Source organism: Ipomoea nil, unplaced genomic scaffold (genome assembly GCF_001879475.1).
Source record: "Ipomoea nil cultivar Tokyo-kokei standard unplaced genomic scaffold, Asagao_1.1 scaffold3069, whole genome shotgun sequence".
NCBI lineage: Eukaryota > Viridiplantae > Streptophyta > Magnoliopsida > Solanales > Convolvulaceae > Ipomoea > Ipomoea nil.
The window spans coordinates 4910812-4931247 of record NW_017619497.1 but is presented as its reverse complement, the minus strand read 5'-3'; the positions used below and the strand labels follow the sequence as shown (position 1 = coordinate 4931247).

General features: G+C 38.1%; 2 protein-coding genes and 1 pseudogene across 4 annotated transcripts; all 3 read right to left on the bottom strand.

Moving 5' to 3' along the window:
• Nucleotides 1–1985: 1985 nt before the first annotated feature.
• On the bottom strand, nucleotides 1986–5621 carry LOC109165427 (annotated as a pseudogene).
• An 8385-nt stretch (nucleotides 5622–14006) lies between these two features.
• On the bottom strand, nucleotides 14007–16669 carry LOC109165424 (mitochondrial amidoxime-reducing component 1-like). Of its 2 annotated transcripts, XM_019314173.1 has the most exons (9): nucleotides 16499–16669; nucleotides 16290–16462; nucleotides 15973–16122; nucleotides 15704–15880; nucleotides 15300–15388; nucleotides 15128–15192; nucleotides 14716–14818; nucleotides 14407–14517; nucleotides 14007–14317 (listed from the first exon to the last, which is right to left on the bottom strand). In XM_019314173.1, exons 2-9 carry the CDS (start codon nucleotides 16438–16440, stop codon nucleotides 14192–14194), a joined length of 972 nt encoding a protein of 323 aa, XP_019169718.1. In that variant the 5' UTR covers nucleotides 16441–16462; nucleotides 16499–16669; the 3' UTR covers nucleotides 14007–14191. The 2 variants fall into 2 exon arrangements, with proteins under 2 accessions (XP_019169718.1, XP_019169716.1); XM_019314171.1 differs by having other exon boundaries at nucleotides 16290–16669.
• An 820-nt stretch (nucleotides 16670–17489) lies between these two features.
• Nucleotides 17490–20057, bottom strand: LOC109165423 (mitochondrial amidoxime reducing component 2-like). Of its 2 annotated transcripts, XM_019314169.1 has the most exons (8): nucleotides 19808–20057; nucleotides 19445–19594; nucleotides 19162–19338; nucleotides 18789–18877; nucleotides 18616–18680; nucleotides 18178–18280; nucleotides 17858–17968; nucleotides 17490–17766 (listed from the first exon to the last, which is right to left on the bottom strand). In XM_019314169.1, exons 1-8 carry the CDS (start codon nucleotides 20031–20033, stop codon nucleotides 17641–17643), a joined length of 1047 nt encoding a protein of 348 aa, XP_019169714.1. In that variant the 5' UTR covers nucleotides 20034–20057; the 3' UTR covers nucleotides 17490–17640. The 2 variants fall into 2 exon arrangements, with proteins under 2 accessions (XP_019169714.1, XP_019169715.1); XM_019314170.1 differs by lacking the exon at nucleotides 17858–17968 and having other exon boundaries at nucleotides 19808–20056.
• Nucleotides 20058–20436: the final 379 nt, after the last annotated feature.

Below are 20436 nucleotides of genomic sequence, written 5' to 3'. Positions count from 1 at the left end.
TTATTTTGCAAGTAATCTGTTAGCAGCTAATTTTCCAAACACTTTTCTACAATAATTAGCAAATGAATTTTGTTGTATGCTCCACTTAGTCATTTCTTTAGCCGTTTGGAGACATAGCTAATTAAGTTAAGTTGTTGGTTTGATAATTACAATAGTACAAGATTCTAAGTTTGACTCCAAATAATTATGGATAACCCCGGGGGTGTTTGGTTCACGGAATGTTAGATTACCTTGGTGAATGTTAGATTGCTGGGAATGTTAGATTATTGAGAATGTTAGATTATTGTGTTTGGTAAAAACTGGGCTATGTAAAATAGCAAGGTAATCTAGCATTACCTAAGTTTAGCAAGGGAATCACATTCCCTCAAAAAAGGAAAAAAATCTGATGAGGCAATGTTTGATTCCAAGGGAATATTATATAACTTCAACCAAACATAGGCATGTTAAATAACCAACCCAATATAACATTTGTTATCCAATATAAGCCCAACCAGTGTTATAGTTCTTTATTGATTAGCGTAACAAAATAGAATTTATTATGTTCACATATTTAAACAAGGACCTTAAATTTTCTTTTTCTTGTCATCCAAAAAAGAAATAACATCTTTAATTTACCTTTGAATAACCTACGAAAACTCAAACTCAAGTTGTATGTTTTTATCAAAATGTTAATGGGATACACGTTAGAGCTAGAAGTGGCCACGGGCCGGTTCAATGTCGAACCAACCCTGAATCGGCCCCGAAAAAAAAGTAAGCTTGGGCCTCACTAGGTCTGAGCCGGGCTTAGCTCGAACCGGAATCGCCTTGTTAAGGACCGGTTCAGGTCCTTTTAAAAAAAAATTCGAGGCCCAGCACAGAATCGGCCCATGGCCCAGGCACGAGCCCGACCCGGGCAAACACAGCTATAACAACAAAGCATGTCAACTTTGGTTCCATGGCTAAATGCCTAAAATTCTAAAAAAAAAATTAGTAATTTTGATTGTGACAGCTAGACTTATTACTTACTACTCATCCCTGCAACGTGAAACAGCCAAATATATTTGGCCGTTGAATGTAGCCTCTGTCGGAGGCTAGACTAGGCTTGGCCTCCGATAGAGGCTACTCCTGTTCTCGCCTCTCGGCCAGTGCAACAGATAAATATTTTTGTTTTTCTTCATTTTATTTACCATTTTACCATATAAATACTCTTATCCAATTTATTTTTATCACACAAAAATTCTTAATCCGACACTTTCTTACTTTACTCACAACAATTCTCCATAAATTAAAAGCAAACCCAATTTATAAGTCTTTTATAAATTTTTAATTTATCATCTAACATAATTTAGTGAGTAAAAATCAAATGAACTTTATAAACTATACTACATTTTATAATATTTATAAGTTATCAAATAATATTAAGTCAATAAGTCTTATATAAAGTTTTAATAGTACAAGACTACAAGTTCAAATGTATTTAACGTCATTTATAAATTTTAATTTAGTAAAAAATCATGTTAATTTTAAATTTTGAGATTAATAACAAAAATATTAATTTTAGAAAAGTGTGTGACTGTGTGTAATGTGTATATATACATTAATTATTATTAATGTATCAAGAGGTTGTAGTAGCTTAATTGGAAAAAATATATCTTCAATACAAATGAATTAAGATAACAATTCATTCTTATAATTGAATTACTAGAGAACGAGCACATTTGTCTAATTTATAAAAAAAAAATACTAAATAATGATAAAATAAAATCTCCAAAGTTACAGCACCGCATGCGTACATCTACATATTAGCTATCAATAACATCAAAACACATAAATGATCCAAATCATATCTTCAATTGCACTATATAATATTAATGTTTTAATTTAAATAATTACATATCGATCCAAATATTCTTAATATATTACAACAAATGCATTCCGTGCACGGACGAAAATCCTATTCACAATTAACATTAACAACAATATAATGTTCCATACTTATACAAAGATAGATAATTACAAGATTATTTCCATGCATAATAATTACGAAAATTATTACACCCATTTCCTCCCTGAATGTTGTTCATCAAACTAAAAGAGTAGTTTGGAGTTCAGACTGAAACATCAGCATAGGAAGACACCATCTTGAGGACATCAACACTGTCTCCCACTCTAATGCTTTTTTTCTTTCCTTCATCACTGCACTCTGTGCACACAACATACTGTCCAAAGTATATCTGCAAATTTATTATTGCACCTACCAGTTTATGCTAACACACCAGACATCATCCAAAAACGCTCGTTAACTTTGAAAATTTTTGTAATCCCTTACCCTTCCAAGCGGCTTCCTTTCTGGATGCAAGACTTTGTTCGAGCGGAACTTTGAAAGGGTTTCAAGTGGCTCTGGGCCTAGTGCTGCTGTTTCTGGATGAACTCTTGTTACCTGAAGTAGAATTAACTATTAGTTTAGACTTTTAGTTGAAATGGACCACATGCTTCAATTTGATATCAGAGCCAACCCCATGACCCTGTTGAGCATATAATGTATAAACATAAATGTGCACTCCAACTATCAGCATAGCATTTTAGTTGAAATGGAGCATATGCTTCAATACATTAATCATCGAGATTCCAGGGGTAGAATATGCAGAGGAAACAAGCTTTTACCTTACAACGGTAACATAGTTGAGAGCTATGAAATGTTAATCCATTTATCTTGATCTCTTTCCACAAATCTTCAGCGTATGCTTCACAGCCCTCAACAACAATGCTGTGTCCGGGGAAGTTTCCAAAGCATCAAAGATTAAAATTTTATCAAACAAACCCCGTTTAGTGATCTACATGGATTGAATGATGCGTGTAGTTTTGTTATGCAGCAAAAACACAGTTGTAATAAGACCTTAGTTCAAATAGAGGAATCACGGTGTAATAATAATTAAGCTATTGGTTGTTATCTTTAGTCTATTAGAACAATAAAGTTGGTGTAAGAGAATATACTTGGCTCTGAAGCGCACGATTGATACAGGCTCCTCGAGCTGCTCATTTAATGCATCCAGCGATTTCTGACAACAATAGCGAAAAGAAAGACAAAGCAGAATATGGTGGTAAGACCTTAGTTCAAAGAAAGCGGAAATTTTCTTTGAAGGACCGGACCGACTAGTCTAACCTGGGATACCAGGAGATATGGATATGCATCACTAAACTTAATACGGTAGCCAGAGGCAAAACTGGGGTTCGCAGACTTGTTCTCTGTTGCTGCATTAGCATAAAAGAGAGAACGAACATTAGCTCAAATCATTATAGTTTGAGGATTTAGGATGTTCAATAAGTGAGTGTTACCTTCATTAAAACGCACAAGCCGGCAAGGTTTTCCAAGAAACTTGGTGAACCACTCCGATGCTTGATCTCCCTCGTCTAATGCAGAGCCAGACCACTCCCACACCGAGACACCATTGCTTATGGCAGACGGTGCAACCAATGGGATCTTCAGCACATCCATCCCCGGGGCCTTAAATCACTGTTGAAGTAAACTATTAACCGTTAATAATAACATAAAACGAAACACATTACTTTTCACCAACATTTTCCCTATGATATGATTAATATATTTCAAATGAGAAATGTCAATTTTATCAGATTTACCTAAAAACGAGCCCTTTTTGGGTTCCCAGCCCTCTGAGAATGCCTCGTGAGGCAGTTCTGGTTCAACCAAAGTAAGCGATGGTTCAACCTTTTGAGTATATGCTCTTCCTCTTGCATTCACAACCATCCATTGGCGATCCCACCGGAACCCTGATTGTATACAGAATCAAACAAAGTATTTTCACCTTTTCACAAACAATCAAGGAAGAAGACCATTGAAATTAAGTACTCAATAGTTATACTATTCTTATTAATTACACAATAAACAAGATGAGATTTTTATTATACTTGCCCACAAAGGCGAAATCCCTCACCCAAGAGCTCCATAGGATTGTGGAGTGATATAATCACGGGGACTTAACGACCCATTAAGTGGAAAGACCACGTGCCCATAAAGAACCACCCGCAAGAGGGTGAAACTCTCATTCTACGATATTGCGTCTTACCCACAGTCTGACACTTAGGAATCAACTAAGCTATCCGTGGAGGTGAGTTTTCTTATACTGACTAAAAATTTAAAATCCATGACAATGGGAAATTGCATAGAATCCAACAGCTACTTTCAAGGCTTCACTAAAACAATACACCAAGAAACTGAAAGTTCTCAAATTGGTAATTTATCAAGAATAAACTATCAAAGAACCAGTAGAAACTGAACATCATTTCAATTATTGGGGACGATTTGGCCATGTTTGGTAAAATAGTTAGTCTATCAGTCAATTTTGGCTTGTTTGACTACTATTAGCTGTTTGACTTAGTTAAACAACCAATATGAGTATTTGATTAATTAGCTTCTTGTAACAATTTCTTGCTCCAAAAACACTAAGGGGGTGTTTGGTTGGATGGAAAATATTTTCCATGGAAAATGTTTTCTTCAAAGTGAAGGAAAATGTTGGTTTATGTTGTTTGGTTGGATGGAAAACATTTTCCATTGGAAAATGGATTCCTCAAAGTGGAGGAAAATGAATTCTTTGCAAAGGGGTGGGATTTTGTTTTCCACAAGGATTGGGAAGAAAAATAACATGAGTGGACCATTTTACCCTTATGAAAATTTCTTAATTACATAGACACCTATTTATTCATTCATCTTTTTAAGGGTATATTGGTTTTTATATTCATTATTCCTTATCTTTCTAAACCCAACCAAACAATGGAATTCATATTCCTAGTAATTTCATTTCCACCAACCAAACAATTGAATCAATTTTCCTGGAATTCATTTTCCATGGAATTTCAATTCCATTTCCCTTCAAATATTTTCCAGCGAACCAAACGAGCTGTAAAATTTAAAAAGCGGCTCAAAGTAACTTTTTCGATCAGCTTTTTGAGAAAGTCATTTTGTATGCAATCAGTTATCAGTTAATTTACCAACATCTTTGTATAATGTTATCAACTTGTCAAACTCATTAACCCAATCAGCTACCAGCTATTTACCAAACACCCCTTTCACCATTAGGATTCACTGTTTAGCATCCTATTCTGGGCATGCAGCCATACATAGATTCAGTTTGAAGTGGTGCCTGCCACCATTGATGCATGAACGGCGAATATGAATTGAATGAGTTAATTCCAGCAATGGTCCCCTGAGTATGATGATTTTCCACAATTAGTCCTCGACTTTTAATTTGGACAATTTTACCATCTGACTATCAAAATCTTTCTAATTGTAGTCCTTCCGTTAGATCAAGTGGTTAAATTATCCAAATTAAAAGTCAAGGACCAATTGTGGAAAATCATCATACTCGGGGACCATTGCTGGAATTAACTCTGAATTGAATTGAAAGAAGAAAAAAACAAAAATATACCAGTGGAAGTAAGGGCTGCTTCTGAAACAGAGATCCCACGGCAAGATTTGAGAGGGTATATCAAGATTGAACACACTTTTGCTGCTGCTTCACATTCCCCCATTCTTTCTTTCTTTCTTTCTGTCTTTCCTTCTGGGTTTCTGAGACTTCAAATTCATGTCATACAGACACTTTGGTTGGTGCTGCGCGTAAGAAATAGGCACAAATAATTTGACAATAAACAAAATATTTGGTAGGATATTAAATAAACAAATGCAAATGATTCTTGGTTTACCTCTTTGTGATTTTTTGTCGGTAGAATTAGGGAAACCATAGACTTTAAGTAAAATGTATTTTTAAGTAACATTTGCTGGGGTTGGTCAAAGTACTTACGAGGTCCCTATATTATAATGTTTTGTTTAATTTAATACTTAATTACTTATACATTTATTTTCTTCAATTTAGTCACTGTACTTTAAAAAGCGGTGCAATTAATGACAATAATTAACGGTGTTAATATTACCGTTAACTTAGGTTACGTGGCGCTGACATCATCATAGTCACATAATGATACTTATATTCCTACTCGTATATTACTTTATAAATATTTAAAATTAATTATTTTTACCACCAATATATTAAATTACTATATCCAAAATAAATAATTATAACCATATTCCTAATGAGATTTGGACACTTGATGTCAGCATGCATGTAATTATTTATTTTGGACATATTAATGTAATATATTAGTGCTAAAAATAATTAATTTTAAATATTTATAAAATAATATGAGTTGGAATATAAATATCATAATGTGGTAACAATGATGTCAGCGCCACGTAAGCTAAGTTAACGATAATATTAACACCGTTAACTATTGTCCTTAGTTTCACCACTTTTTAAAGTAGAGGGACTAAATTGAACAAAATAAAGGTACAAGAACTAAATTGAACAAAATACTATAGTACATGAACTTAATAGGTACTTTGATCGCGGGGTTTATGTAAATAAAAAATTATGATTTCTAATTATAAATATAAAATTATCTCTATAATTTAAATTTTTTTTTAAAAAAAACATTTTTTCTTTTGGTTGTACTGCTAGGGACTTTAAGACAAATTTTGTGGGTCGTCTCCACTCTCCAGAGAGTGCTCACTGTTACGTATGAGTGGACGACTTACAGGTCAATTTAAAATAAAATTTAATGGCGAGAGATTAAAATTAATAAAGTTTATTACACTTTTCATAGGTTGATTATAATAGTATTTTACATATATGGTGTTTGCTTAATTTTTAATAAAGTAATTCCACTTTGGAATGTTGTTTTAAACTATGTTGAATGAATTAGAAGACAAATAAACTAGTTCCAACGGGGAGAATGTAAGCAATAACATAGAAATTCTTTCTTGCATTGTGTATGTTAGACAAAATTCATAGTGTGATAAACTGGTAGAATGTAAGTAATATAAGATAGTTGACTTGGGTTCAGATTATATTACACTCATGTTGTTGCTAAAACTATTAGTTCACATGTTAATTATGATTTTTTGAGTATAACTTCGACATTTGTAATTATTTTCTTCTTGGTTAATGCATTTTAGTGTCTTTTATTTTAAATAAATAAATAAAAACTATATACAAATTTCAATCACATGTATATGAATAAAATTTTATCTAGCTTGATAATATGTTCATAACAAATTCTAAAATGTCAAGTATCTCGTAGTCTGATGGCATCAATGTTACCATTCTAAACGAAAGATATGTTGGTATTATTGTCTTGAACATATATTATGTATATAGGTTAAATTGTAGTACCCAAAAAAAAAAAAAAAAAAACAAATTCTACAATAATCAAAAGTTTTGACAATTCTTTTAGTTGGGTAAAATATATACTCCGTAATTATAATTTATTAGTCCGTATTTAAATGTAGTGTAATAAGCAGGACTATGTGGTCTAATGGTATCCGGGTTGGACTTCCATTTGGAAGGTTATGAGTTTGAGCCTCAGTGGAGGCGTTATTGACTCTTTGTGTTTCAGTAGATTGAGAAAGTATATGAACAGATACTACAATGTAATAGAGCTAGTAACATTCAAAAAAAAAAATGTAGTGTAATAATGTGCAAGCCAAAGTGTGAAAGGGCAATTTATATGACGACGTCGTACTTTTTTTTTTTTTTTTTTTTTTTTTTTTGGGAAATTTCACTTTTCGTGTTTGTGGTTAATTTCTTTAAAAAAATCTCATGTTTTAAAAATATACATAATTGTATAACAAAATATACATAATTGTATAATAGAATATACATAATTGTATAACAAAATATACATATTCTTTCTTGAAAAGATAATACACATAATCTAACATAATATACATAAACTCTTAACATAATAAACATAGACTTTTAACTCTTAAAAAAAATCTCTTGTTTCGGATGTACATAATTGTATAAAAGAACGTACATAATTGTATAAAAAAATGTACATAATTGTATAACATAATGTACGTAATTATATATCAGAATACACATACTCTACCGCATCAACTCCTCACACAATTTAACAAAACGACGTCGTTTTAAGAGGTGCGGGTGCACATTGTTATGTGCATCGTGCTGCACGGTATAACGATTGGTGTGAAAGTGGAGCCCCTCATTATGAAATTTGTAATCAATAAAATATTAAACTATTAATTCACTGGTACTCAAAAAGTATTAATTCACTGTTAAACGTGTTACATCAAGTTTGGTGCTAATAATTACTCTATTTTATTAAAGAAAATTTTAGGAAGACAGAATGATACCTTATTCACTTGATTCATACCCCAATAATAAAAATTGATGGGGACATTAGACATGGACTAAAGACTTATTGGGTTAACATTATTGTACCGAAGGGGAGCGGGCTGATAAGATGGGGGTGGGGATGTCGCCGTCGGTGGCGGGGGTGGTCGCCACTAAGGCGCTGGCGCGCCTGGTGTGCGGCTCCAGCGCCCCCTCACGCGGGGAGCAGTGTGCGGCGTGCTACCATTGGCTGGAGGTGGTCGCCAACTGGGGCGTTGGCCCCAGCCAGCGATGGGGCGCCTGGTGCGCGGCCCCAGTGCCCCTTCGTGCGGGGGGCAGTGTGCGGCACTGTGCGCACTCGACCGGCCTCGACGCTGGCAGGGTACTGCGACGTGATTCCCATGCGTGCGTATCCCAAGGAATGCGAAAGGTGATGCACCGGCGTAGCAGGAGGTGTGGGGGAAATGACAGGTGTAGCGAGGTAACGTGGGGCATGTTGCGCTGGCTAGGAGGGGTGTCGATCTTGGGACGTACACGTGGACGGTAGAGGATCGAGAGAGTATGTATTAGTGTTACTGTTATTATTATTATTTAATTATATGTAACATAGTTTGTATTTCTGTGGTCCTAGAATTAGTCTTATATCTCTAGTCTATTAGTCAAGAGTGTTTAGTGGTGAGATTAGATATACTCACGTGTAATTGTTTTCTGTTTGTTTTGAATGAATTATCTTTCTAATCTGGTATCAGCCTAATCGATCCTACTGATCGCTTCCCTTTCGCAAACAACCCCCTTTTCCCGTTTCCTTTTGTTTAGCCGGCGACAATGTCTTCCCGATCCTCCGATAGGCCTTCCTCCGCCGGTGGTGCACCACCTTCGACCGGTAACACCCCCCTTAATGGCGCACAACACTTCATCTCGATGAAGTTGACGAGCAGGAACTTCCTTTTCTGGAGAACACAACTTCTCCCATTCCTTTGCGGCCAGGATCTCCTCAGGTACGTAGATGGCTCCACCCCGTGCCCGTCGTCGACTGTCGTTGCCACGCCGTCCGGAGAGTCTGGCTCCGATGCCTCCTCCGCTGATCCGGTTCCCAATCATGCGTACAAGATATGGGTTCAACAGGATCAATCGATCCTTTCCCTCCTCATCTCGGCGATGTCTGACGAAGTCCTCCATCTCGCCGTAGGCCGGAACACCGCTGCGGAGGTGTGGCGCTCCATTTGCGCGGCTCTCGGTTCGAATACCCAAGCCCGGTGTCTCAGTCTTCTCAATCAATTTTAGACCATGCGGCAAGGCAACTCTTCCCCAACGGAATTTCTCGGGCATGCGGAGCTTCTTGTTGAGGCTCTTGCGCAGGCCGGGCAGCCGTTGTCACTCGGTGAACAGAACTTATATGTTCTGAGAGGCCTCCGTCCGGAATACCGGAGCTATGCGGTGTCGCTCACGGCAACCACACCACTGACATTACCGCAGATGGCGGATCATCTGCAGGCGGCGGACTTTTTCCTAGCAGACGACTTCGGCTCTGCAGATGGTGGTCCTCACTCGGCGATGTATGCAGGCCGGAGACGTGCAGCAGGTTCATCGGATGGTGGTCGCGGCAGCAATAATTCCGGCAGAGGCGGTCAAGGTAGCCGGGGAAATAATTCCGGCAGAGGTGGTCGCGGCGGTAGAGGAGGACCCCGGTGCCAAATATGTCGTTCCCACGGACACACAGCACTCTACTGCTACAAGAGGTATTCCGCACCACCACCAGCGCAGGCCAATGTGGCTGTCTCCGGTGATCCGGCCGGCACCATCACCGCTCCGACAGATTCGTGGTATCCGGACACCGGTGCCACCGCCCACGCTACACCGGACGCCGGCATGCTGAGTAATACGGAGGAATATGTTGGCCCGGACACGCTCCGGGTTGGAAACAGTACAGGTTTGGCTATCTCGCGGATTGGTCATGCATCTATCCCATCCGTGTCAAAACACTTACTCATGTCTAATGTGCTGCACGTCCCTAATTTAACAGTCCCATTACTTTCTGTCCAAAAGTTTGCTAATGATAATCATGTGTATTTTGAATTTCATGGTCATTGTTTTTTTTGTGAAGGATTCCAAAACCAAGGTCACACTTCTTAAAGGTCCAACCGCAGGCGGTCTATACAAGTTACCTGTGTCTCGTTCCCACTTAGCGTTTGTGAGTTCCCGTGCTACGCCGGCTGTGCGGCATCGCAGGCTTGGTCACCCGCATAGTGTAGTCCAAAACAAAATCCTTCATAGTTGCTCCGTTCAGGCAAATAATTCCAAAGAATTGGGGTCATGCACGGCTTGCCATCTCGGCAAGTCTTCCCGTTTCAAGTTAGAAAGTGTTGAGAATAATAGTCAAAATGTATTAGATCTATTATTTACAGATATCTGGGGCCCCGCTCCTGTAGTGTCAACTAGTGGATATCGTTATTTTCTGCTATTTGTTGATGACTTCACACGTTTTACCTGGTTTTATCTATTACGAGTAAAATCGGATATCTATAAAATTTTTGACTCGTTTCGTTTGTTGGTAGAGCGGCAATTTTCGCGCTCTATCAAGTCAATCCAATCAGATTTAGGGGGTGAATACAAAAAATTACACACAACCTTTCAATCATTGGGAATTGAACACCGGCAATCTTGTGCGTATACGCATGAACAAAACGGAAGAGTTGAGCGCCTTAACAGACACATTGTCGAAACGGGTTTAGCTCTTCTTGCTCAAAGCTCCGTCCCACAAGAATATTGGGACTACGCTTTTGAAACTGCCACCTGTTTAATTAACTACCTTCCCACCTCGGTCTTAAAGTTTGAAAGTCCATACTATCGCCTCTACAAAAAGTCACCACCGTACCAATTTCTTCGTGTCTTCGGGTGTCAATGTTACCCCCATCTAAGGCCATATAATCGGCACAAGATGGAGTGTCATTCCACCCCATGTGTCTTCCTAGGTTACCCATCATCCTATAGGGGATACAGATGCATGGATCCAATCAGTGGGAAAACCTATATTTGTCGCCATGTGCGGTTTGACGAGAATGTGTTTCCCTTTGCAACAGGTTCTGTGCAGGTTCAGGACTCTACACCTGCATCTCTACCTTGGGCATCAACTCCCGTATCACCGGTGCAATCTTGCCAAATTATGCCAACTCCGGACCCTGAACCAGTCCCGTTGGCCCAAGAGGCACCTTTGTTGGCCATTGAGCCAAATGAACCTAGACGGGCCCGGAAACGAACCGATGTTCAACCTCTGGCTATGCGCCTTCGGCATATGACTCGGGGTTATAATGAAGAGTTCCATGCTCTAACAGCAACTACTGATCCAACATGCTACTCCCAAGCTGTAGGTCATCCACATTGGCGTGACGCAATGGATCAAGAGTTCAACGCTCTTCTTCACAACAACACGTGGCGATTAGTTCCCCCAAACCCAACCATGAACATTATTGGGTGCAAATGGGTCTTCCGTACAAAACGGACCGCCGATGGCTCGACTGATCGCTATAAGGCTCGTTTGGTAGCCAAAGGCTTCAATCAAGTCGCAGGGGAGGACTTCTTCGACACGTTCAGTCCAGTCGTGAAACCCACGACCGTTCGCATCTTGTTCTCTTTAGCTGTCTCGAACAAGTGGACTCTCCGCCAGCTGGATGTCCACAACGCCTTCCTGAATGGCCATTTAGCTGAGACAGTATACATGAAACAACCACCAGGATATGAAGATCCGACACACCCTGATCATGTCTTTCTTTTGCAGCGGTCTCTATATGGGCTTAAGCAAGCTCCAAGGGCCTGGTTCAAGAGACTTCACGACTTTTTACTGTCTGCAAGTTTCTTTTCGTCCAAGACTGATGTCTCATTATTTTACCACTCGGCGGGGGTCTCGAAAGTGTTCTTACTTGTCTATGTGGATGACATCATCATGATGGGCAGTGACGCCGCTCTTGTTGAGTCCTTGCTACGTCGCCTTGCATCAGCGTTCAAGATTAGAGATCTTGGCACTCCAGGGTTCTTCTTGGGCATCGAGACAGTATCGGCTAATGGCGGGATGATTTTGTCACAGCATAGGTACATGGTGGACTTACTTAATCAATCTGGGATGACGGACTGCAAATCCCTCACTACTCCGGCGTCTGTTTCTCAAGCTGTCACTCCATCCGATCAGCCTTTTGAGAATCCTACGCAATATCGTCGCATTGTTGGGGCATTGCAGTACCTGACTATCACTCGGCCAGACCTCGCGTATGCTGTCAACCGCCTATGTCAGTTTATGCACTCTCCTACTGACGACCACTGGGCAATGGTCAAACGTGTGTTACGGTATATTAAGGGTACTCTTAACTACGGTCTCCGACTTACTCCTTCCGCTTCAAGCGACATCCATGCCTACTCTGACTCTGACTGGGCTGGGTGTCCGTTCGACAGGAAAAGCACCAGTGGCTATGCTGTCTTTCTCGGGAGTAATCTTGTTTCCTGACTCTCTCGGAAGCAACGCACTGTTGCTCGCTCCTCCACTGAGGCGGAATATAAAGCCCTAGCTGATGTTGCTGCTGAAGTCACCTGGATGGTCTCTCTGTTGCGGGAACTTGGGTTGCACACTGGGCGTCCCTCCAACTTATGGTGTGACAACCTTGGCGCTACATACTTATGCGCTAACCCTGTGTTTCATGCTCGGACGAAGCATGTTGAGATAGATTACCACTTTGTTCGTGACAAGGTAGCCTCCGGCGACTTCGTGGTCAACTTTGTCTCCACCAAGGATCAGCTAGTCGATGTTCTCACTAAGCCACTACCTGGACCCCGGTTTACAGCTCTGCGAGACAAGCTCAACATTGTGGATCACCAATCTTGTGCTTGAGGGGGTGTATTAGTGTTACTGTTATTATTATTATTTAATTATATGTAACATAGTTTGTATTTCTGTGGTCCTAGAATTAGTCTTATATTTCTAGTCTATTAGTCAGGAGTGTTTAGTGGTGAGATTAGATATACTCACGTGTAATTGTTTTCTGTTTGTTTTGAATGAATTATCTTTCTAATCGTATGCTATAAATAGGGGGTCTGGGTTCCTAACAGGGGGTAAGAAAGACATAACAAACACTACGGTCTAGTGGTCTTGAATTTTGCAACTGAGATCATGCTAGAAATAATCATCAACATATTATTATCTTCCTCACCAAAAAAAAAAAACCATATTATTATCTTAAATTATTGTTGATAATGTATTTTTTATATTTTAAATTTAATATTAAATTAGTGTAAAATATTCTTGACTTTAAAGAATGAGATGCGTGTACATCCAAAAAAAAAAAAAAAAGTATGAAATGAGATTTGATTTCCATTGACTTGATTTTACAGACACATCCAAACACTAGAAACCCATAAAATTATTTTCAGAAATCATTTTTCGGATATCTAAACACACTTTTAGTGGACTTTCAAATGGTACGTTGTGAATAATATGTTGATGTTTCTACAAAACAATGGAAATGAATATCATAATCAAGCTCCGTAATAAACGCCAAGCACTTGCGCTTAGATGACATATAGTGACCTCTCTCATATAAGAGGTCATGAGATCAAGCCTTGATGGAGGTGTTGTTGATTAGAGTCAATAGCATTAAAAAAAAAAGGAATAAAGTTTGAAACAGACATGTTTTATTGCAACTTTTCGTAAAAGAAGAACAAAGTTTGAAACGGACATGTTTGATTGCAACTTTTCGTTGCAAGTTGTGTGACTTTTCTAGTTGTGGCAAAATTTCGTGAAAATAGAATTTCTCTTAAAACATTATTACAAAGACGTTATGAAAATATCGCAGTTGATGAAAAGATTATATACCACACAACTACAATTTTAATTTTTCCACATCACTTAATACAAGTACAAACTGGAAGAGTAACAAACAGTGAAACGGGTAAAATGTTTATGGTAAATCTTAAGCCATGGGAAATGGTTTCATTTCATCAACATTGAAAGAGATTGGAGTTCAAACTGCAACATCACCATAGGAAGAGACCATCTTGAGGACATAAACTGGATCTCCCACCTTAATGGTTTTTGGTTTTCCTCGAGCATCCCAATCATTACAAACGAAAGTCTGTCCGAAGTACACCTACATAGATGCGGATATCAGTGCAGTATTTAAAAAGAAATTATGAAATTCGCTTAATAAAATAGTACTTGACATTCATAAACTATTACCCTTCCATGTGGTTTTTTATCGGGATGCAAGTTCTCACTTGAGCGGAACTTAGTAAGAGTTTCATTTGGCTCAGCGCCTACTTCTGCTGTTTCTTGATTAACTCTAGGTATCTGATCATAATATCATAATAGAATTGTGATATGAATTTCATCAAAAGCCAGTTTAGATGATTAGAGTCTGATATCTCAGAAAGCATATATGGTTATGGTGACATGGGAAACCTTTCTTCAACTTTTTAACCATTACAAATTCCTGAGCATACATCTAAATCTGTAAATCACCACAGCGGTAGATGCAGAGGAAATTACCTTACAGCGGTAACATAGTTGTGCGCTATTATATGTTAACCCGTTTATCTTGATCTCTTTCCAAAAATCTTCAGCATACGGTTCACATCCATCAACAAGAATGCTGCAGGCAAGTTCCAAAGTTTCATGGATTAAGAGTTTGATGTTTTTGTTGTAGCAATGACACAATAGCCACAAATTTTTAACAGACTGCAGATCAGAGATTAGTTAATTATAGCCATAAGCAAGATTTAACTCTGCTATGTTCCTGCATAAAAAGAGTGCCAATAAGGGAAGTAGATTTATTATACAGACTACAGATCAAGGCTTTTCCTTTGTGTGTTTGACCCTTTTGGGTTTTGGCTATGGATTGATTTTCTGAATCTGAGCTATGACCTATGCTAGAACATCAAGATAGAAGTAGGAATTTTACTTGGGTCTAAAGCGATTCATAGAAACAGGCTCCTTCATCTGCTCGTTTAAAACATCCAGTGATTTCTGGCAACAACGAAGAAACAATATAAAGTTAGTAACCAGAATATGGCTATAAGAACATAATAGTTCAAAGAAATACTCATCACCATTTGTGTACCACAGTCTCTCACCTGGGATGCAAGAAGAATTGGATAGGCATCATTAAACTTAATCTTGTGGCCAGCGCCATAGTTGGGGTCCACAGGCCTAGTCTGTGATGCTGCATGAACACAAGAAGATGAGAGAGTATTATCAGTTATCAATCACAGCTTCAATTGATAACACAGTCTGCAACTGGTGAACATGAGAATTCGGACATCAATCTTCCAACTATTTAGCATGTAGATTATCAATTTAGGGTTACATAAGCATCAAATTAAGATAACATGGTCTAAATATCATCATAGCTGCTGGCAGCCAATATATCTATGAAGTTATACAAAGCATCATGCACTTGATATTGATCACATTCATATATATATCATGGTGAAAACTTTTAGTTGAGACGAATACTTCCTTCAATTCTAGATAATACCTTCATGAAAGCGCACTAGCCGGCAAGGTTTCCCAAGATACTTGGTGAACCACTCTGCTGCTTCATCTCCCTCATCCAAAGCAGAGCCAGACCATTCCCATACAGAGATACCATCAGATACAGTGGAAGGTTCAATCAATGGGACCTTGAGAGCATCCATACCAGGAGCCCTTATCTCTGTTCGGAGCAAACTAGTAATCATTTATCATTTCCGAGAAATTAAAAGTTCAAACCCTTTGATTTCTTCATGACATTCTTCAATAACCTACCTAAAAACGAGCCGTTTTTCGGCTCCCAACCCTCGCAGAAGGCGTCGCGCGGCAGCTCCACTTCAACGAGGGCGAGACTTGGCTCAACTCTTTGCGTGCACGCTCTGCCTCCTGAATTCACCACCATCCATAGACGATCCCACCGGAATCCTAATCGTACAAATTCACTCAAGCATTTACAATTTTCCAGAAGAGTTTCAGTTATTGTCCATAAATCAAGTTTCGGCAGACGATCGATCATTCAGAAAATGGAAGAAATCACAAACATTCATATCATAGAATTAATTATACACACACGAACAGACAAAGTGTATTACCAGTAGAACAGATGGGTGCTTCAGAAACGGAAATTCCACGGCATGATTTGACAGGGTATATCCACATTGATTCCACTTTCGCTGCTTCTTCACAATCCTCCATCCTTTCTTCCTTCCCTAAAAGACGGCCAATTAGGCCAGTTAAGCTCATGTTTGAGTAATTTCTTTCAATCGACGAAACAACTACTTTTTCTTCTTCTTCTTCTTCCTCCTCTCTGAATAATTTCTGGTGAGCTCAGGAGTATAATGAACATCACCTCCCTAGCAATTTACTGTGCTGTATATGCATACGGACGCCAGTTGTTTCCAGTCGTTGTCGTGTACAGAGCGTTCTTCTGTCGCATTCTCTGCATATTCCAATACATTTCGTCATTGCGCACCTTACATCTCTACATGATATTTCATGCTCTAAAAAGTCATCATTGCTCCAACTCACGCAAATTGATGAAGCTAACTTTTTTGAATACTAAATTACATTCTCAATCAAATAAAACACAAATAGTCAATATTATCAAGTTCAAACTCACAATCTCGAAGCAATTTAGTGCCATTGAACCACAAGATCCTTGGTAAAGGTTCATCTTGCACTATGAACCCTTGTTCATATCTACATTCTATGTGTGAAATTCTGTATCTTAAAAATATGAATTCTGTACTTCAAAAAATTAATAATCGCGTCTTATGCTTTGAAAAATAAGTAAATATATAACATTTGTATGTATCTTGTGTTACAATTTTTTGTCCCTTGTATTATAAAATTGTATACCTTATAAATATAATTATAATTGTAGAAAGCACTTTTAAGCTCATTTCATATCCCTTTACTCATATCAACCAAGCTAATTAGTGACTATAAGTTTTTATTGTCACTCAAAAATAAAAATGCATCATTTTATATTAAGTCCACAATTAATGTATAATGTTTAATACGGAGTAATAGTTATTGGCCTATTTGATAAATGGTTGTTAAAATCAAGGTTCTACAAAACAATGGAAATGAATATTATAATCAAGGTTCCGTAATAAAATTTGTTCCAAACTTCCAACGGAATAAAGTTTGAAACGGACATCTTTGATTGCAACTTTTCGTTGCAAATTGTGACTTTTCTAATAGTGGCAAAATTTTGTGAAAATAGCATTTTTCTTGAAACATTATTACAAAGACGTTATGAAAATATCACAGTTGAAAAAAAGATCATATACCACACAACTACAATTTTAATTTTTCTACATTAATTAATACAAGTACAAACTAGAAGAGTAGCAAACAGTGAAACGGTTAAAAAGTTTATGGTAAATCTTAAGCCATGGGAAATGGTTTTATTTCATCAACAGGGAAAGAGATTGGAGTTCAAACTGCAACATCACCATAGGAAGAGACCATCTTGAGGACATAAACTAGATCTCCCACCTTAACGGTTTTTGGTTTTCCTCGAGCATCCCAATCATTACAAACCAAAGTCTGTCCGAAGTACACCTATATAGATGCGGATATCAGTGCAGTATTTAAAAAGAAATTATGAAATTCGCTTAATAAATGTTAGTACTTGACATTCATAAACTACTACCCTTCCATGTGGTTTTTTATTGGGATGCAAGTGCTCACTTGAGCGGAACTTTGTAAGAGTTTCGTTTGGCTCAGCCCCTACTTCTGCTGTTTCTTGATTAACTCTTGGTATCTGATCATAATATCATAATAGAATTGTGATATGAATTTCAATATCAAAAGCCAGTTTAGATGATAAGAGTTATGATATCTCAGAAAGCATATATGTTTAATGGTTATGGTGACATGGGAACCCTTTCTTCAACTTTATAACCATTAGAAATTCCCGAGGATACATCTAAATCTGTAAATCACCACAGCGGTAGATGCAGAGGAAATTACCTTACAGCGAAAACATAGTCGTCCGCTATTAAATGTTAACCCGTTTATCTTGATCTCTTTCCAAAAATCTTCAACATACGGTTCACATCCATCAACAAGAATGCTGCAGGCAAGTTCCAAAGTTTCATGGATTAAATAAGAGTTTGACATTTTTGTTGCAGCAATGACACAATAGCCACAAACTTTTAATAGATTGCAGATCAGAGATTAGTTGATTATATCACTGCTATATAATTATATCCATAAGCACGATTTAACTCTGCTATTTTCCTGCATAACAAGAGTGCCAATAAGGGAAGTAGATTTATTATACAGACTACACAGATCAAGGCTTTTCCTTTTGTGTGTTTGGCCCTTTTGGGTTTTGGCTATGGATTGGTTTTCTGAATCTGAGCTATGACCTATGCAAGAACATCAAGATAGAAGTAGGAAATTTACTTGGGTCTAAAGCGATTCATAGAAACAGGCTCCTTCAGCTGCTCGTTTAAAACATCCAGTGATTTCTGGCAAAAACGAAGAAACGATATAAAATTGGTAACCAGAATATGGCTATAAGAAACATAATAGTTGAAAGAAATACTCATCACCATTTGTGTACCACAGTCTCTCACCTGGGATGCAAGAAGAATTGGAAAGGAATCATTAAACTTAATCTTGTGGCCAGCGGCATAGTTGGGGTCCACAAGCCTAGTCTGTGATGCTGCATGAACACAAGATGAGAGAGTATTATCAGTTATCAATCACAGCTTCAATTGATAACACAGTCTGCAACTGGTAAACATGAGAATTCAGACATCAATCTTCCAACTATTTAGCATGTAGATTATCAATTTAGGGTTACATAAGCATCAAATTAAGATAACATGGTCTAAATATCATCATAGCTGCTGGCAGCCAATATATCCAACAAGTTATACAAAGCATAATATATATCAGCATAAACTTTTAGTTGAGACGAACACTTCCTTCAATTCTAGATAATACCTTCATGAAAGCGCACTAGGCGGCTAGGTTTCCCAAGATACTTGGTGAACCACTCTGCTGCTTCATCTCCCTCATCCAAAGCAGAGCCAGACCAACCCCACACAGAGATACCATCAGATACAGTGGAAGGTTCAATCAATGGGACCTTGAGAGCATCCATACCAGGAGCCATTATCTCTGTTTGGAGCAAACTAGTAATCACTAATCATTTCCGAGAAATTAAAAGTTCAAAACCATGAAATCTGGAAACCCTTCGATTTCATGACATTCTTCAATAACCTACCTAAAAACGAGCCGTTTTTCGGCTCCCAACCCTCGCAGAAGGCGTCGCGCGGCAGCTCCACTTCAACGAGGGCAAGACTTGGCTCAACTCTTTGCGTGCACGCTCTGCCTCCTGAATTCACCACCATCCACAGACGATCCCACCGGAATCCTAACCGTACAAAATCACTCATGTATTTACAATTTTCCAGAAGAATTTCAGTTATTGTCCATAAATCAAGTTTCGGCAGATAATTGAATATAAGTTATCACATCGCCGGTGCATGAAGAAACTGATCGATGTGATCATTCAGAAAATGGAAGAAATCAGAAACATTCGTATCATACAATTAATTATACACACACGAACATACAGAGTGTATACCAGTAGAACAGATGGGTGCTTCAGAAACGGAAATTCCACGGCATGATTTGACAGGGTATATCCACATTGATTCCACTTTCGCTGCTTCTTCACAATCCTCCATCCTTTCTTCCTTCCCTAAAAGACGGCTAATTAGGCCAGTTAAGCTCATGTTTGAGTAATTTCTTTCAATCGACGAAACAAATACTTTTTCTTCTTCTTCTTCTTCCTCCTCTCTGAATAACATCGCCTCCCTAGCAATTTACTGAGCTGTATATGCATACGGACGCCGGTTGTTTCCAGTCGTTGTCGTGTATAGAGCGTTATTTTGCCACATTCTCTGCAAATTCCAATACAGTTCGCCATTGCGCACCTTACTGCAATCATGCTCTAAAAAGGCATCATTGCTCCAACTCACACAAATTGCTCAAGCTCATAACTTGATAACTTTGACTATTTAAATTAAACACCATTCTATCGATCCTTATACCATGCACCAGGTTCATATTATATTACACTATAGACACTGGTTCATATCTATGTGTTTTGTGTTATAATTTTCTTTATTTTGTGTTTTGAAATTCTGTAAAGTATGAATCCTGTATTTAAAACAAACTAGTATTTTCGCCCGTGCGATGCACGGGATGGAT

What these genes read in the sequence shown, in the direction of transcription:
- LOC109165424 (XM_019314171.1), bottom strand. Translation starts at nt 16,440, where the DNA reads ATGAGCTTAACTGGCCTAATTGGCCGTCTTTTAGGGAAGGAAGAAAGG. An exon ending in GAAAAACGGCTCGTTTTTAG is followed by an intron (nt 15,881 to 15,972) that starts GTAGGTTATTGA and finishes TGCTCCGAACAG; the next exon opens with AGATAAGGGCTCCTGGTATG. An exon ending in ATAAAAAACCACATGGAAGG is followed by an intron (nt 14,318 to 14,406) that starts GTAATAGTTTAT and finishes GCATCTATGTAG; the next exon opens with GTGTACTTCGGACAGACTTT.
- LOC109165423 (XM_019314169.1), bottom strand. Translation starts at nt 20,033, where the DNA reads ATGTTATTCAGAGAGGAGGAAGAAGAAGAAGAAGAAAAAGTATTTGTT. An exon ending in AGCACCCATCTGTTCTACTG is followed by an intron (nt 19,595 to 19,807) that starts GTATACACTCTG and finishes TTGTACGGTTAG; the next exon opens with GATTCCGGTGGGATCGTCTG. An exon ending in ATAAAAAACCACATGGAAGG is followed by an intron (nt 17,767 to 17,857) that starts GTAGTAGTTTAT and finishes GCATCTATATAG; the next exon opens with GTGTACTTCGGACAGACTTT.